General features: G+C 43.2%; 1 protein-coding gene across 10 annotated transcripts in view; it reads right to left on the bottom strand.

Annotated features, from left to right (window-relative positions):
- Window positions 1-17683, bottom strand: part of LOC146080764 (uncharacterized) — a 95899-nt gene that overhangs the window by 48023 nt on the left and 30193 nt on the right. For 6 of the 10 annotated variants that reach the window (XM_083188398.1, XM_083188402.1, XM_083188403.1 and 3 more), the window contains 3 exons: window positions 10889-10921; window positions 3143-3175; window positions 2069-2101 (listed from right to left, as the gene is read on the bottom strand). In XM_083188398.1, coding sequence (XP_083044524.1) covers window positions 2069-2101; window positions 3143-3175; window positions 10889-10921 — 99 coding nt within the window. The remainder of the gene's footprint in view (window positions 1-2068; window positions 2102-3142; window positions 3176-10888; window positions 10922-17683) is intronic. The other 4 variants (XM_083188405.1, XM_083188404.1, XM_083188406.1 and 1 more) reach the window with 1 other exon arrangement.

Genomic DNA, 17683 nt, shown 5'->3' with positions numbered 1-17683 from the left:
TATTGTTTTTTCCTGTGGAACTATGAGTCCCAGCAAGCCTCCCCTGCATGCTGGGACTTGGAGAACCACAAGTCCCAGCATGCGGGGCATTAAAGGGCCCGCTGGCACTTGTAGTTCCACAGAAAAAAAATAGTTAAATAAATACACACTGACACATATGAAAAAGAAAAGTTTAATACATACATACATACATACATACATACATACATACATACATACATTACACAAACACACTGATACTTACCTATCTTGATCCCGTAGGTAGGTCCCTGGGTCCGGTCCGGTGGCTTGGTTCCGGGGCTGGTCCGGGTCCGGGGCTCCAGGGCTGAAGAGTCCGGGGTCCTGGATCCGTAGTAATCCAAATGGGAACCTGGGGAAGGAAATCCTACTCACCTGTCCTGTGGCGTCCACCCCGGCATCTGCTGTTCAAGACGCGCTGCTCCCGGCTTCTGTGGTACCCGCTCTGCCTCCGCTGTATACTAGAGATGCAGAGGTCCTTCTCCCTCGGAGTCTCTGCTCAGAATGATTTCTGGCCAATCAGGAGCCGAGAAAGTCTGCTCCTGATTGGCCAGAAATCATTCTGAGGAGAGACGCCGAGGGAGAAGGACCTCTGCATCTCTAGTATACAGCGGAGGCAGAGCGGTACCACAGAAGCCGGGAGCAGCGCGTCTTGAACAGCAGATGCCGGGGTGGACGCCACAGGACAGGTGAGTAGGATTTCCTTCCCCAGGTTCCCATTTGGATTACTACGGATCCAGGACCCCGGAATCTTCAGCCCTGGAGCCCCGGACCCGCCCCGGAACCAAGCCACCGGACCGGACCCAGGGACCTACCTACGGGATCAAGATAGGTAAGTATCAGTGTGTTTGTGTAATGTATGTATGTATGTATGTATGTATGTATGTATGTATTAAACTTTTCTTTTTCATATGTGTCAGTGTGTATTTATTTAACTATTTTTTTTTCTGTGGAACTACAAGTGCCAGCGGGCCCTTTAATGCCCCGCATGCTGGGACTTGTGGTTCTCCAAGTCCCAGCATGCAGGGGAGGCTTGCTGGGACGCATAGTTCCACAGGAAAAAACAATAGTTTTTATTCTATTTTTTTTTACACCATTCCATCAGCCCGATGCCCACCGCCCAGGGGCATCGGGGACAGTACCAGGCTTCAGCCTGGTCAGGTATGTCCTGAAGGGGGGGGGACCCCTTCATTGGGGGGGTCCCCACTCCCCCAGGGCCCCTGGCCAGGCTGACTGGTCAGTAGGGATGAATGCTTTGGCCGCGGGAACTTATATCATAAGTGTCCCCCGGCTGTGGCATTACACTGCTGGCTGGTTTGGCCTGGGGCTGGTTCTTAAAATACGGGGGACCCCTAGTCATTTTGTCCCCCGTATTTTGGGAACCAGCCCCGGACCTGGAGCTGGTTTTAAAAAATCAGCGAAGCCCTATTTGTCGGGTTTCCTGATTTTTTAAATACCAGCCCCGGCTCCTTCAGCCTGGTGCTGGTTACGGCTGTGGGGGGGACCCCACGCCGTTTTTTTTTTTTAGTCAAAGCTAGAACGCCCACATGGGCGTTCCAGCTTTGTCAGTATAGTCGCAAGGACGGCAGCATATCGGTCGGACGTGCGTACACACTGCACTTTTGTACCGATATGGGGCCGTCCTGTCGGATGAAAATTAAACAGCAAAGAACCGTCGACCGACCGAGTATGGACGGTCAAGACAGTTTTTTGCCGTTTATCGGCCGGTAGGGACAGTGTACACACCTATACAATTGAACGGCTGTCCGACCCAGAACGGAAGAACGGCCCGACAATTGTATATATGTGTACCCAGCTTTAGACAATGCAACTATAAGAATACAACAACCTATAGAGAAAGAACGGAATAGCAGATACCAGCAACCTAGAAAATAGGTCCTGGTAGGCACTTCAGAAAACCGAAGTTTCCAGGCAGACAAAGGTAAATAGGGAAGTAAACTGCACTTTTTTCTTTTTTTTTACCAATAAACGTATAAAAAAAAAAAAAAAAAAAAAAAGAAGTGTATACATAAAAATGTAATGTGTATACCTGGAATCTTAGGGGTGCTCATCTTCTGGTTTTCTAAAATGTAAACGAAAAACTGTTTGATTAAAACTGCTCACATTTAGCAAATTATTAAAGGTCACTATGAACAATAGGCCTAATTCAGACTGGAACGCAAAACATTTTTCCTCAAATGGGCAAAACCATGTTGCACTGCAGGTGGGGCAAATGTTACATGTGCAGTCAGATTTAGGTGAGAAGTGTTCAAACTAATACCCCTTTCACACCAGCCTAAATTCTCAGGTTGGGCCGGGAACAACCCACGACTAGCGCTTGTGTGTAAGGTTCCGGGCCAAAATCCCAGGAATTCAACCCTGCTAACGAGCAGGGTTGTTCCAGAGTTTAACCCGGGGTCCTGGCAGGTGTGAAAGGGGTAGGGGTACTCACCAGGGTTGCCGTTCCTTGGCGCGTGCGGTCAGGCCAGGGATCCACACAGACGGTGGGGGCAGATGACAGGACCGGCAGAGGATGAAGAGGACGCAGCTCTGCGGCGCCCTCACTACAGCCGGTGAGCTGCTTCATCTGCGCCTGCCGTCTGTGTGGATCACCTGCCTGCACCAAGGACCGGCAACCCAGGGTGAGTACTCTCTGCCGCAATCCCACCTCTGGGGGAGGTGCACATTTGTTTGTCCATTAGAGAAAAAGATTTGCTCTGCGATAAAGTCTGAAATAGGCCCAATGCGACGTGATGCCATGCACACAGGTCTGACCAAAGTGCTTTCTCCTGCAGTTGCTATGCAACATTAATAAATCAAAAAGGTCAGAAAAAGAAATGCCAAGGACATCATGCTTAAATTGTAAGCATTCTGGGTTATGTGGTGAGGGCCAAGATTGGCCTATTAATATTGACATAAATAATGTGATCTGGTTCTGGACCACCAATCCAAGGCACCCTTGCAAGTATCGCAAGGCGGGGAGCCACGGTACACTGTTTCAGAACCACTGGATTAAAGGGTTATTCGGAAAACCCCAAGTCACAATTATTCTGGACAAATGCAACCTTGCATACAAGTATATATACAAGTGTATTTATATAACAAATATAGTAACATTATATACCTGGAACTCTTGTGGTGTCCATCTTCTGATTTTCTAAAATGTAAAGAGAAAAAAAAAAGTTAAATTCTTCATGTAAATGAGGATCGCTCATTTAAAAAGGAAAATCATCTTTCCATGAATCATGCTGGAGGACACTACACCATGGACGTTGCAGGTGATATAAGAGCAGGCACAAGGAGAATAGAAAAAGACCACCAACACCATCATGACTGAGGGTAGCGAACGTAGTGTCCCCCAGTGTGACTACAAGAAAAACATTCAATGTTAAGTAACTAAAATATACCATTTTATCTTTTGACGCTGCCAGGGATGGAAATTAGGGGTACAGTTCTACGGTCAGACAAAGTGAGTATCATACAAGTGAAAGTGTGGACAAGTCACAGTTAGGCAGACACATTCCAAGCGGCCCAAGAGGTCCCAAGCACCCTAGTAAAATGCCCCACACTAAAAAAGGCACAAGTGATGATCGAGTAGATCTATTGCGAAGTTATTCTGCTTCATAGCAGGCCAACCACGTTATTGAAAGTCATAAGCAGAAACTTTGTTTAAGTAGATTCGCAGGGCCCAGAATTTTTTTTTTTAAATAACAATAAAAAAATATATCGTCCTGTGAAGTTGTCGACTGAGGAAACACAAGAAAGACTAAAAAACAAGATTGAACATTTCTCCACTGTGAGACGAATAAAAGGAATTCTATTCTAAAACATTTGGTTAAAACATAGGAACTGTACAAGTGCTATAATTAGCTCCACCTGTGGATCTTTTCAAATGAGCCTGAATGAGTGCACCTGCTGGGTGACCTGGAAAATGTGCACTGTTGGGGGTACTTGAGGACCAGGGTTGGGAACCACTGTGCTAGAATATCCAAAGTAAGCTAGGAATGACAGAAAGAATATTCTAGACAGAAGTTAAATAGAACTTTCATAGCATCCACTGCAAATACTACTGGGTTTCTGGACTTTGCAAAGAACTTGAAGTCGTGAAGAGAGGCCATATGGTCAAACCTTAGAACTACTTTCGAAACCACCTCCAATGATGACCAAAGATCCAGGAGTCAAAGATGTAATACCACAGCACCCATGCCAAAGACCCATGATGGAGAGACTGAAGATCCCACCCCCTTCCCCCGGAGTGGATGATCAGGAATTCCCTTGAATGGAATCTGGCAAACTGAATGGTCTCAAAGTTGGAGACTATAGTGTAAATAGCTTTATGCACAGCAAGATTGACTGAGGTACCGAAAGTACCATCCTGACCAATCCAAAAGGCCCAGGACTCTGGCAGGAACACCAGCTGCAGAAAGGCATCAAAGAGCACCCCCAGTAGTCACAGACAAGGTACAGGTAAGGCGTCTCGGAAGTCAGGATCCAGTGTAATCCTGAAGAACCTGCACCATACAGTCCAGGTGCTTCTGCAATTGGGAAACAAAAAAGTCTGCGCTAGAATGAAAGGCAAGAATATATATTTGAATATAATAAATACAAATATAGAAATCTGTCCAGAGTGGGCTCTAAGATGTTAATAAGCAGTCACTAAGTGTGTCCTGGTTAGACAAAGCAGTCAGTTAATGTGCCTTGATTAGACAGCTTTCCACCCCAAGCACAGAGCGAAGCTGCTTAGTGTCAATTAATAATTGGAATGAGATGTTGCTCTGGATAAATTTCACCACCATATTCATGTGTACATAGTACAAGTGTCCTTAAAAAATAGAGGAAGCGGCCTCTACCTTGAAGTGTTCATCTGGTTTCCTACAATGTCAATAGTAAAACCTGTAACCCCGAATGTTAATGAGGATGTTCACATTTAGAAGAAATGCTGTGTTTGCCTTTACTAATAATTAGCCACATCAATTATAGGTAATATCATATACACATATCTGATTAAAGTGCTTCCTTAGACAGTTACTAGGCTTTGTGACACAAAGTAAAGAACTGTATCGCAGAAAAGGAATGCCTGGGATCAGGGCCGCCGACAGGGGGGTGCTAGGGGTACAACTGTCCCGGGCCCCGCCGCTCTGACAAACATTAGGGCCCGGGCAGCAGCCAGCCAGCACCCCCATTCACTTTAGACGTCCTCACCACTACACAGCGGCAGACCGCAGGTCCTCCGCAGCCTGCCGCACAAAGACACTTAGACAGTCCCCAGGGCCTGGCTGGATCCTCCTGCTGCACAGCGCACAGGTGCAGCAGGTGGGCGCCCGCACTGTAAGCCGCGCGTGGTGTGATGTCATCCCGCGGTTTACAGTGTGGCCGCCCAGCATGCCGCAGCCAGATCATAGAGGACTCGGATGGACCACTGCCGCAGGTAAGCTTTTAATACACGGCGGACACCGGACAGTGGGCGGGCGTGTTGGTAGGGTAAGGGGGGATGTTGGGTGGTGTGTGTGGGGGAGTGTTGGGAGGGGGCCCGGGATCTTGTCAGTCCCGGGCCCCACAATTGGGAAAAAATGCAGAGGAAATGTGGGATACTCTAAAAAAGGTGCTTGATTCACTAACTATTGAATACATTCCTAAAGTAAATAAAGGTAAATTCAATAAAAAAAAATCACCATGGTTGGACAAAAAAAGTGAGGTCAGCTATCAACAATAAAACCAGAGCATTTAAATTCTATAAAAATAACTTGAATGAGGAGGCGTTTGCAAAATACAAAGAATCAAACAAAACTTGTAAAGGGGTAATCAAAGCAGCTAAAAGATTAGACGAAGAGCGCATAGCCACTGAAAGCAAAACCAACCCAAAGAAGTTTTTTAAATACATAAATAGTAAACGTTTAATTAAGGAAAACATAGGCCCACTAACTGATACTAGTGGAAAAAGTGTTACTGAGGACAAGGGAAAAGCAAAACTGTTAAATGAGTTCTTCTCATCAGTATTTACTAAGGGAGAGCAGACTGTTGAACGAACATTTACCACAAACGGGACAAATAAGCCAGATCTCATTGTGGATTTCACACCAAAGGAAATAGTATTTAGGCTAAGCAAACTCAAAACAAATAAATCACCAGGGCCAGATGGGATTCATCCGAGGGTATTAATGGAATCAAGGGATGAACTAGCTACCCCCCTACATTATATCTTCAGCAAGTCACTATCGTCAAGTGGATTCGGTATGAAAAGCCGGCGGTCGGGATCCCGGCGTTCAAAATCCCGAACGCCGAAATCCAGACAGGGGGGGGGGGGAGAGAGACGTGGATCGCCCCCCCTTGCTACGCTCGGCACACTAATTTATTCTCCCTCCAAGGGTGACGTGGACAACCACGGGGAGAGAAAGTGTCGGGATTTCGGCGGCAGGATTTTGAACGCCGGGATCCCGACTGCCGGGATTTAAACTGAATCCCCGTCAGGTATAGTACCAAAAGATTGGAGAATAGCAGAGGTAGTGCCAATATTCAAAAATGGAAAAAAGGAAGATCCCGCTAATTACAGACCCATTAGTTTAACATCAATTGTGGCTAAACTATTTGAAGGATTTTTAAGGGATGGTATCCAGGAATATTTAGACCATCACCGTCTACTCAGTACTAACCAACATGGGTACGTGAAAAATCGTTCATGCCAAACTAATCTACTAGGGTTCTATGAAGGTTAGCAAAAACCTTGATAATGGAAATGCTGTAGATTTTCCTAGATTTCGCTAAAGCATTTGATACTGTCCCACACAAGAGATTGATTAATAAAATGGAGAACCTAGGATTGGGTGAAAATATCTGCAGATGGATAGGGAATTGGCTATGTAATAGAGAACAAAGAGTGGTTGTGAATGGTGCCGTATCAGATACGATACCGGTACTAAGTGGAGTGCCCCAGGGTTCAGTTTTGGGGCCCATTCTGTTTTAACATTTTTATTAATGATATTGGGATAGGGTTACTCAGCAATGTATCAATCTTTGCGGACGATACAAAACTTAGCAAAGTCATCAAATCATCAGAAGAGGTCACCATGCTTCAAAATGATCTTGCAATTCTAGATGAGTGGGCAAAAAAATGGAAGATGAGGTTCAATGTAGATAAATGTAAGGTTATGCACCTTGGGAGACACAACCAGTGTGCAAGTTACAACCTTAGCGGGGAGGAACTGGGTAATTCCATACTTGAAAAGGATCTAGGAGTCCAAATAGACAGCAAACTGGGATGTAGTGCCCATTGTAATGTAGCTACAAAAAAGGCCAACAAAATTCTGGCATGTATTAAGAGGGGAATGGAAACTAGGGACTCAAGGGTAATTATGCCACTGTATAAAGCATTGGTGAGACCTCACCTCGAGTACAGAGTGCAGTTCTGGGCCCCCACACTATAAAAAGGACATCATAGAATTAGAAAAAGTCCAAAGGCGAGCAACAAAGCTTATTAGGGGAATGGAGAATTTAAGCTACGGGGAGAGATTAAGCAATTTGGGACTATTTACATTGGAAAAGAGACGTTTAAGGGGGGACATGCTCAACATGTACAAGTATATCAAGGGCCAATATAAGGAACGGTCACGCACCCTCTTTTCGACTAGAAAGGAATCTAGGACGCGAGGGCATGAGTATAGATTAGAAGAAAAAAGATTTCATTCAGCTAGTAGAAAGAATTTCTTTACGGTCAGAACAGTCAAACTCTGGAACTCTCTTCCCAGAGAGGTGGTAACGGCTGGCTCATTAAATGCATTTAAGGCAAAGTTGGACAAACATTTACTGGATAAAAACATCCATGGGTACATATAAAAAAAATATAATCTGTCTGTAAAATATCAGAACCTACCAAATCAGCAATGGATATCTATACCAGGTTGAACTAGAACATGGGTCTTCAAACTGCGGCCCTCCAGATGTTGTGAAACTACAAATCCCAGCATGCCTTGCCACAGTTTTGCTATAAGGGAGTGTTAAAACTGTGGCAAGGCATGCTGGGATTTGTAGTTTCACAACATCTGGAGGGCCGCAGTTTGAAGACCCATGAACTAGAAGGACGCAAGTCTTTTTTTCAACCTTACCTACTATGTAACTATGTAATTTCTGACGGCGACCCTGCCTGGGACATCATGAGGAACATAGAAATTTGTCTGCTGTAGTTCTCCGAATTATGAATCAGTTATTTAGAAAACACTAAGGGGGGTATCCAATGTTGGGCGCTATCTCAGACAGGGAAAGTAGCGCCGACCACCTATGCAATGCTGCCATTTCTGACAACATTGAAGGTGGAATGTGACAGAACAGATCCACTTTTAAACCAGTTGGATCTGTTTTGGCGGAAAGGCTGTGAATTGTCAAATTCAGACATTTTTAGACAATCCTCAGACGTTTTTGCCAACACACCCCCTTTTTGTCAGTCAGAACATTGAATTCCACCTGTCTAATACCTGTGGAGCTGGGCGAAAACAGCCCGGTATTCTGACTGTCAGGATGTTCCAACAGTTGGAATCGCGAATTGATTATCGCCCTAAGTATACTGGACAAATGTACACCCCTGGTGTATACAAAGTACAAGAGTATCTAAAAATAGCAATTACCTATACCTAGAGCCCTAGTTGTATTCATCATCTGGTTTTCTTAAATTTAAAAAGAGAAAAAAGCTGTATGTAAAAGGAAAAAAAAACTGCTTATATATGTAGAAGGGAAAAATGTATTTGTAATTGGTGTGAAAAAATGGTTTCTCCCAGACAATGGGGAATGGAGCTCAAGTCTTTAATAAAATAAATATTTTAAGTGCGCAGCCCCTGCAACCTCAACTGAAATGATGATCAGAGTGCCCACTACACTGTATGAATGAACAATGTTCTTCACAATTATTAAATACTATGAAAATTGTAGGTGATAGATTAATAAGATTTTCTAAACGTATGAAAGTATGACAAAAAAAAAAAAAAAAAAAAAAAAAAGAGAAAAAAGTGGCTGCCTAGTATAATTGCTCTGTCATTCATCACACTACAAAACATCTTCGACGTAGGCCTGCCTCACACAGAGAAAAAAAAAAAATTATATATATATATATATATATATATATATATATATAAGGGGTAGAGACGGATGGCACTCAGCAGGATTTGCGTTGGAAATAAACAGACCACAGTGGTCTGTTTATTTCCAACGCAAATCCTGCTGAGTGCCATCCGTCTCTACCCCTTATTTACATGCTGGCTTGCTTGCTGTTGTGGAAGGGCACCAGAGGTATTATTGTTATTTGGAGGAGGAGTGCCAGCCAATTTCTACATATACATATATATATATATATATATATACATATATATATATATATATATATATATATATATATATATATATATATATATATATATATATATATATATATATATATATATATATATATAAAGAGGTAAGCAAGGAAGAGGTAAGCAACTATCGACCAGTGAGCCTTACATCAGTAGTAGGGAAATTGATGGAAACACTCTTAAAACAAAGAGTTGTAGAATATCTCAAAACCAGCAATTTACAGGATCCAAAACAGCATGGGTTTACTGGGGGAAGATCATGTCAAACAAATCTTAATTACTTTTTTGACTGGGTGACTAAAGTAATAGATCAAGGTGGGGCTGTAGATGTAGCTTATCTAGACTTTAGTAAAGCTTTTGAAACTGTCCCACATCGCAGACTGTTAAATAAACTTGAAAGCTTGGGATTGGATTCTAAAATAGTTGAATGGACAAGAGCGTGGTTGCAGGACAGAAAACAGAGAGTTGTAGTAAACGGAGTACAGTCAAAGGAGGGAAAGGTTACAAGTGGAGTACCCCAGGGATCTGTACTTGGACCGATGCCATTTAATATCTTTATTGGTGATATTGCAAATGGAATGGAGGGTAAAATGTGCCTTTTTGCAGATGACACAAAGGTATGCAACAGGGTAGACACACCAGGAGGGGTAAAACAAATGATTGAGGATCTAGGCAGATTAGAGAAATGGTCAAGAGAATGGCAACTACAGTTTAATGCCAAAAAATGCAAAATCATGCACTTGGGTCTCAAATCCAAAGACTCAATATAGTATAAACTACTGAGGAAGAGAGGGATCTAGGTGTCACTATTTCAGGGGACTTAAAAGCAGGTAGGCAATGTAACAAAGCAATGAAGAAGGCAAGTCAGATGCGTGGTTGCATAGGGAGAGGTATCAGCAGTAGAAAGAAGTAATAATGCCACTGTATAGGTCATTGGTACGACCTCACCTAGAGTATTGTGTTCAGTTCTGGAGGCCATATCTCCAGAAGGATATAAAATACATTAGAGACTGTACAAAGAAGAGCAACTAAAATGGTGCATGGCCTACATCACAAAACGTACCAGGAAAGACTAAAAGATCTTAATATGTATACTTTAGAGCAGAGAAGGGAAAGGGGTGACATGATAGAAACTTTCAAACATATCAAGGCTTTAACAAGGTACAGGTGGGAGACATTCTTCACAGGAAGAGGAATAACAGAACACGAGGATATGCACTGAAACTAGAGGGAGGAAGATTCAGGGGAAATGTGAGGAAGAATTACTTCACAGAAAGAGTAGTAGGTAAGTGGAATAGCCTCCCAACAGAGGTGGTAGACGCAAATACAGTAGTACAATTTAAACATGCTTGGGATAAGCATATTGATATCCTTACAAAAAAAGAAGGATCAAATATGGTTTGAGGTAACATGTTTAAAAAAAAGGGGCAGACTAGATGGGCCAAGTGGTTCTTATCTGCGTCAAATTCTGTTTCTATACATACATACACATATACATACATACATACATACACACACACACCATTTTGTCATACCTGGAATCCTTGTGGTGTTTAGTTTCTGGTATTCTAAAATGTAAAGAGAAAAGCTGTAACACTGCACTGCAAGATGTGCAACACAAAAAGTTATCAAAGTTACTGAGCAAAAGAAATTCTAGGGAGATCATGTGGAAACACGAGTTTTGTAGTCCACTCCAAATGGTGGATGAAAGTTATTCAGAACACCAACAGTCCCGTCCCCAGTTGCGCTTACAATCTATATTCCTGAACACATGTACACACACACATTCTAATGTTAATTTTGTTAGGACTCCAATAACCTACCAGTATAACTAGCAGGCCACACTTTCAATTGAACTGTCCCCTTAGAACAGGGGTGGGGGCAACAGGCGGCCCACATGTGGCCTCGAACAGCTCCTGACTGGCCCGCCGCTGCTGTGTGTGCAGACGCTCAGCCTGTGCGTAGCAGACGCAGCCCTGCTTGCTCATGCAACAAAAGACCATAGGACTACACTACACTGTGTTCACACAGCCACAATCGGACACCCATACAGCAGCGCAGAGCTGCGCCCCCCCCCCCCCCCCCAAGTCACTACAGTCATAGCGCCACCGCCGAGGATGGGTGAGTAGCCGTGACTGAAATATGCACCATTTTTCAAGGCTGGCGCACAGGTGCATTACTAATGGGGCAGGTGTGTGGAATTACCTAATGGTAAGGGGCCTTCTATTGTGTTGCATGGTGTAAACAATGTGCTACAATACATTCAAAGACCCTTTTCAGTGACCACACCTCCTATTTTTGGCGTGCGGCCCTTGAATATCTGCTGGAAGTATTAAGTGAATAAATAATTGACCGCCCCTGCCTTAGAAGAAGGAAAAAAATGGCTGCAAATACTGATATTTGAGTTGTGTATATAACTTTGATTTAGTTGTGTAGCTGAAGACAAAGCTGTATGGCATTTTGTGAAGTATTTAGAATTATTGGAAATTATTGGCAAGTATTTTGTTTCTTTAAATTATGGTGAAATCCTTATTAATCCTTCGAGTGCCAGATTCTCAAAATATCCGCTAAAAATACCAGCGACTGTTCATTTTTTTGGGTGCAATATTTAACTAAACTTTCATAAGATTGACTTGGCTGTATTTATAGGAAAAAAGTAGTCACTGCGAGCGATGCTGGCAATTTTAGCATCTCTCAAAGCAGCGTTGGCACTCAAAAGTTAAACATGGTATTAAAGAAATCCTAAGCCTTATGTATTGTGGATAGATAAAACGCTGCATAAAAAATATAAACATTTTACACTTTGTGGTATTGATCTTCTAGTTTTCTTTAATGTAAATAGAAATTAAGCTGTAATATTGGATTTATAATTAAGGGGTTAGGTACAATCACTAATAAATAGTTGTCACTTAATAATAATAATAGTCACCCACTGAGTGCTTTTTACTGTGTTTAGTGAATTTCCTCTCACTCGAACTCTAAAACGTTCAGGGTATATGTACGTCCACATCTAAAAGAACATACTATATGGGGTATATTTACTAAAGGGTGATGTTTTATATTAAATTTCTAAATGCTAGTAAATGTGTGTTCTAACCCTGAAACCCCAACAGCAATTTAAGATTGATCTTTAAATCAACATAGACCAAAATGTACCTTTGAGAAAATATACCACTACATGTTTTACACCTGGAAACTCTAATGCTCATCTGTTTTTCTTAAATGTAAAAAGTAGTAAATACTAATGGGCCATACACACAGGACAATTACAGCATGGATCACTCCGTGTGTGCGATCCTGCGCTTTCCTACCACCTGACTATTTATTTAATAACCGTTTCTTATATAGAGCACACATATTCCGCGGCGCTTTACAGAGAATATTTGAACATTCACATCAGTCCCTGTCCCAGTGGAGCTTACAATCTATATTCCCTGCCACATTCTAGGGGTCATTTTGTTAGGAGCCAAATAACCTACCTGTATATTTTTTGGATTGTGGGAGGAAACCGGAGTAAACCCACAATAGCACAAGGAGAATATACAAACACCGCATAGTTAGGGCCATGGAGGGGACCGAATCCATGACCTCAGCGCTGTGAGGCAGTAATGCTAACCATCACACCGTCCGTGCGTGACTAGCAGTATAAATCTAGTAATCACCAGTATTCTCTCAATTAAGAACACTGACCGTGACAGATCACCAAGCACACATCACTGGTGCAGCGCTGTGTGCTGAGCATAGAACGTTTCCAATAATAATTAGAGCTTACTTTATTTGTACCTTATTCTCCAACAGCCTTTTTTCAATTGTAATAACACATCAATATACTTAAGAGGATAATGATTGCCATCTTGGAACGTTCAGAATACAGTAATACGTATTCTGATGGTTTTAGGTTCCACGTTCATTGATATGTTAACTTCTATTCAAACTCCCACCACCACACATTTCAATTTGGGTGTGGTATGGTGGCCCAACAATCGGTATACCAATGGTCAGTATCTCGACATCGGAATCCTGGCTGCCGGTGCTCCAACAAAAGGGCTAGCGCAAAGAAGCCCCTTGCGGGCTAGCTGTACTCGCCACGCTACAGGTTCTGTGGCTTGCTTCACTTGCAACAGGTTCTATTCTACCTCTATGGGGGACTGTCGGGCATTATTCACACATTTTAAAAGACAACAGGTGCAGCTAATTGTTTCACCTGTGACTATGTGGAGACCTGGAAAAACATGAACTGTTGGGGGGGGGGGGGGGGGGGGGGGGGGGTCCCGAGAACCACTGTTTTAACAGAAAAGCAGACTTTGATAATAGACAAATACCACCATCTAGTATGCCTTTTTATTTTAATCACCTTTTGGAAATTTCAACACTAGATAGAAACATAGAAGTAGCATGGCCCTAAGAGTACAAATAGTTCTGTGTAAAATATGTTAGTTCTCACTTATGTTCAAATTTTGACTCTATATAGTCAAAATCTTCTAGAAAGTTACCCAAAATTTGAGGCATTAACTGTGTTGCGATGCAGATGCACAGCCCCATGAGGTTGGAATTGCAGGGATTAAAAAAAAAAAAAAAAAAAACACGTGACCACAAACATAAATGTGAGGGAAAAACATGGTTCTAGTGTAATTCTAGGCAAAATGCAGATCTACGCACACCAATAAAAAGACATGTCCCCCTAATAGGTTAATTTTTTTTTTACCTGTAACAGATCCAGCTGGCACTGTGATACACATGGGGCAGTACGGATGGTATAATGCTTAGCATTACTGCATCACAGCACTGAGGTCATGGGTTCTATTCCAACCATGGCCCCAACTGTGCAGAGTTTGTATATTATTCCCGTACTTGTGTGTGTGTTTCCTACCACATTCCAAAAATATACAGGTAGGTTATTTGGCCTCCAACAAAAATGAACCCCAGAATGAATTTGAAATGCGTGTACATGTGGAAGGGAATATAGATTGTAAACTCACTTAGGTGAGGGGCTGATGTGAATGTTCAAATATCCTCCTACCTCTATGTCGGTTTGTTTAATCACTGTTTCCAATTGTAAAGCGCAACAGAATATGCTGTGCTATATAAGAAACTGTAAATAAATAGTCTCTGTAAAAGCGCTGCGAAATGTGTGCACTATATACAATAACTTCATAAAATGTATTAACTGTGTCTACCAACATCAAAACGTTAAGCCTTCCATTACACGATTCGTTGCGCAATCATGGTATCGGAGACCACTCTGCATTACCAGCCTGCAAGGTGAACTACCAGTCTGTCTGTACACACTGTTAATTACAATGAGGAACACACAGGCATCTTTCAAGATGAATGAATGGTGTGGATGCCAGGACACATTATTGCACTGTTGCAAGGACTGTTGGTTGATCGGCAGGTCATTCAGCTTTAGTCTTTTCAGGCTGCAATCTTCCAATTACCTTTCATTCAAGTTTTTTTCTCCATTTGGTAACCTGCCATGCATACCAGTAGTTTTACTTCCTAGGACACACTCATAATACAAAATACAATAATACAACAGAAGTGTTTAAGGTATTACAAAGACCCTTATAAACAAGGTAATGTACACCTTGCAGCTGTTGTAGTTTCTAATGGATGACTGTTCCAACGATGGGAACAATGATGAAGAATATTCAAGGTCTGTACATTGGGTAGACTGGATAAACCGAAGGCCTTTAGGAAGTTTGTTTTGAAACTTTCTGAAAAGTTTGGAAGAAAAAAAAAAAGAAGGCCACACACACACAGGACCCAAGGTCTTCACACACCTTGACTAAGGCCTGGAAGATATTGAACCCAATCATACAATCTTGTCGGATTGTATGGTGATCGTAATCGTGTCGGTCCCGTGGGTTGAAGGATGGATCCTATGATCAAACTTTTGCAATGTCATTCGACTGGTCAGACAGCAAGGAGGAAGTGCTCTGCTCCCCTTAAGTCACGGAAGCAGGAAGGAGAGGAGTCCCATCACCGCTGCTGTCGGGTGCAGTGCCAGACATTCCAGGATGACAGAAGACTCCGTAGGTATGTGAATAGGTCTGCTTGAGGACATCAGCAGCTGCACAGCCCTCCATGTTCCCAATGCTCCATTTTACAACTCACACGGGATGGGAGCCAGGGCTGCTCTGCCCTTGCTCTGTGTGCTGTACTAGTCACAAAGCAAACAGAAGTGCACTCAGGTAAATTGGTTCCTAAACGCCCTAGTAGGCCAGCCCCATGTTCAAATGAAGCTTCAATCAATACAATTATGCAGCAGATGGATTGTATGATGGATTAAGAGTACATTGTGTGTCCAAAAACCACCAAGGACTACCAGAGAGGTGAAGGAAAAGGACACCATGATTGCAAGCAGGTCTTCCTGATGTATGGCTACCTTAAGACGTGATCAGACTTCCTCCAAGTAGACTAAAAACACTAGATTCCAATGGCAATAACCAAAATATCCTCTTGGCAGGAAACCAGTCTGCACTCCGATAGTCATATGACTAAACCATAAAACCCAATTATAATCCCCATAGGCTCATGGAAAATGTATGAGTACTGTTAGACCACACAGTAGATCATCTAAGAACCAACATGAATATATCACAAAATTTAGCTTTACCTAAAGAAAAAACTAAAAAAGCAATTCTAAACAGATCTTGAGGATTGTGAATATGGTTTAGAGCAGTGGTTCCCAATGTGAGCACCGCAGCTTCCTAGGGCTCCACATAGCAGTCCCAAATCAAGGTATCAAGTCAGTCATCATTATAGGCCAGGCACGTTGGTGTCTGTAGCCCTACAGAGGCACTCCATAGTCATTTACACAGGCTGAACTGACATCGGTGCATTTCTACTCACTCCTGCTAGTCATTTCAGTAGCCAAACCTTCTCCCAGCAGCTGGCCAAACCTTTGAAGTCTCTCAGATGGAACCAGCCTTTGGACCTTCACTTCTGGATGCATCAGCTGCTGTATCTGGCAGTTGCCGAGGAATTTACATGGCATGCGTAAGAGTGATGAAAGGTTGCATGCTTATAGCCCCCTCCCACTCTCTGCACCACTGTCACCATACACTACTGTTGAGCTCTTCCCCACGACAGTGCCTGGCCAGAGTCAGGCACTGCATCCAAGACCAGAATGCTACCACACTGGAGATTCCCTCCAACCGCAGTAGTATTGCAGGCTCCTGCGAAGATCTCAGCTCTGTCCTCTGCTGCCCTGCATGAGATGCGACCATACAGGCCAAAGACATGCACACCCAGCCTCACTGCCTGCAAAGCCTGCCAACCACAAGATGCCCTGGCAGCTGCAGAAGGAGCACACCTAGAGTGGGAGAGAAGCCTGTAGGATGATGCTCAGGAGGCTGGGCAGTGAGACCAGGGTGAAGTTGTCCTAGGGTGAGCTGCAGTATCTAGACCTCCAGGTGAGCTGCTATATGAAGGGGAGGGGAATTGTTGAGTACACTCAACCCCTTCTTAGCCGCGCACTGCCTCTCCATAACCCCTCCTTACCCCAACTGCCATCTACCCTTTCCCTACCTGCCATTAACCCTCTGCTTGACTCCAATACTGCCCAAACTGTTATCTACCACATCCCCCTAGCACTGCCATAGTACCATCTGATCTAATAAACTCCCTTGCCCCAGTACTGCCTTAATTATCTAACTGTATCAAAACACTAAACCCAACTTCTATCTACCCCTAGTACCCAGCACTGCCCACAGTACTACCTGTTCTTAACCACCTCTTTTCCCCAGCTGCTATCTACCCAGTCGGCTCTGAACCCCATATTTATTAAGTAAATCTCTTTAATCATGCTTCTATCTTACCCATGCCTTGACCCCAGTACTGCCCAACTACTAATCGACCCTAAGCCTTCAGTACTGATAGCAGGGGCTATCTACCATTACCTTAGCACTGCCTGCCCCTAGTCTCTCCTTGTATCCCCCCAGCACTGTCACACCTGCTATCTGCACTTACAATCTATCCTCAGCACTGCCTGCTCTTGCTGCCCTCTAGCCCAACTCCAAGCTTTAACCTAATGCTCTTTGCCCTCATCACAAATGCTACCTGCCCCAACTACTCCAATTTCCTAATGAAAGGGGTTCCTCAGACATACAAATCTTTTTTGCTCAGAGCAGTCACTACCATCTGTTCCATTTGTTTTGTGAGAAAAATAAGGTAAACAGAAACATATACTGGTAGATGCTCAGATAGTTTAGCAATATCAAGGAAGTGGCAATCGTGAGTGAAGGTGCATAGCCACTGACTGATTTTCACCCAGCCCAGAAATTATGACAGGCAACGAGACACTTTCCACAATAGAAGACTCTGAA

The sequence above is a fragment of the Crinia signifera genome, chromosome 5, assembly GCF_055691185.1.
Source record: "Crinia signifera chromosome 5, ASM5569118v1, whole genome shotgun sequence".
In the NCBI taxonomy this organism is placed as follows: Eukaryota; Metazoa; Chordata; class Amphibia; order Anura; family Myobatrachidae; genus Crinia; species Crinia signifera.
The sequence above is the reverse complement of the archived record's forward strand: the minus strand, read 5'-3'. Positions and strand labels throughout refer to the sequence as shown.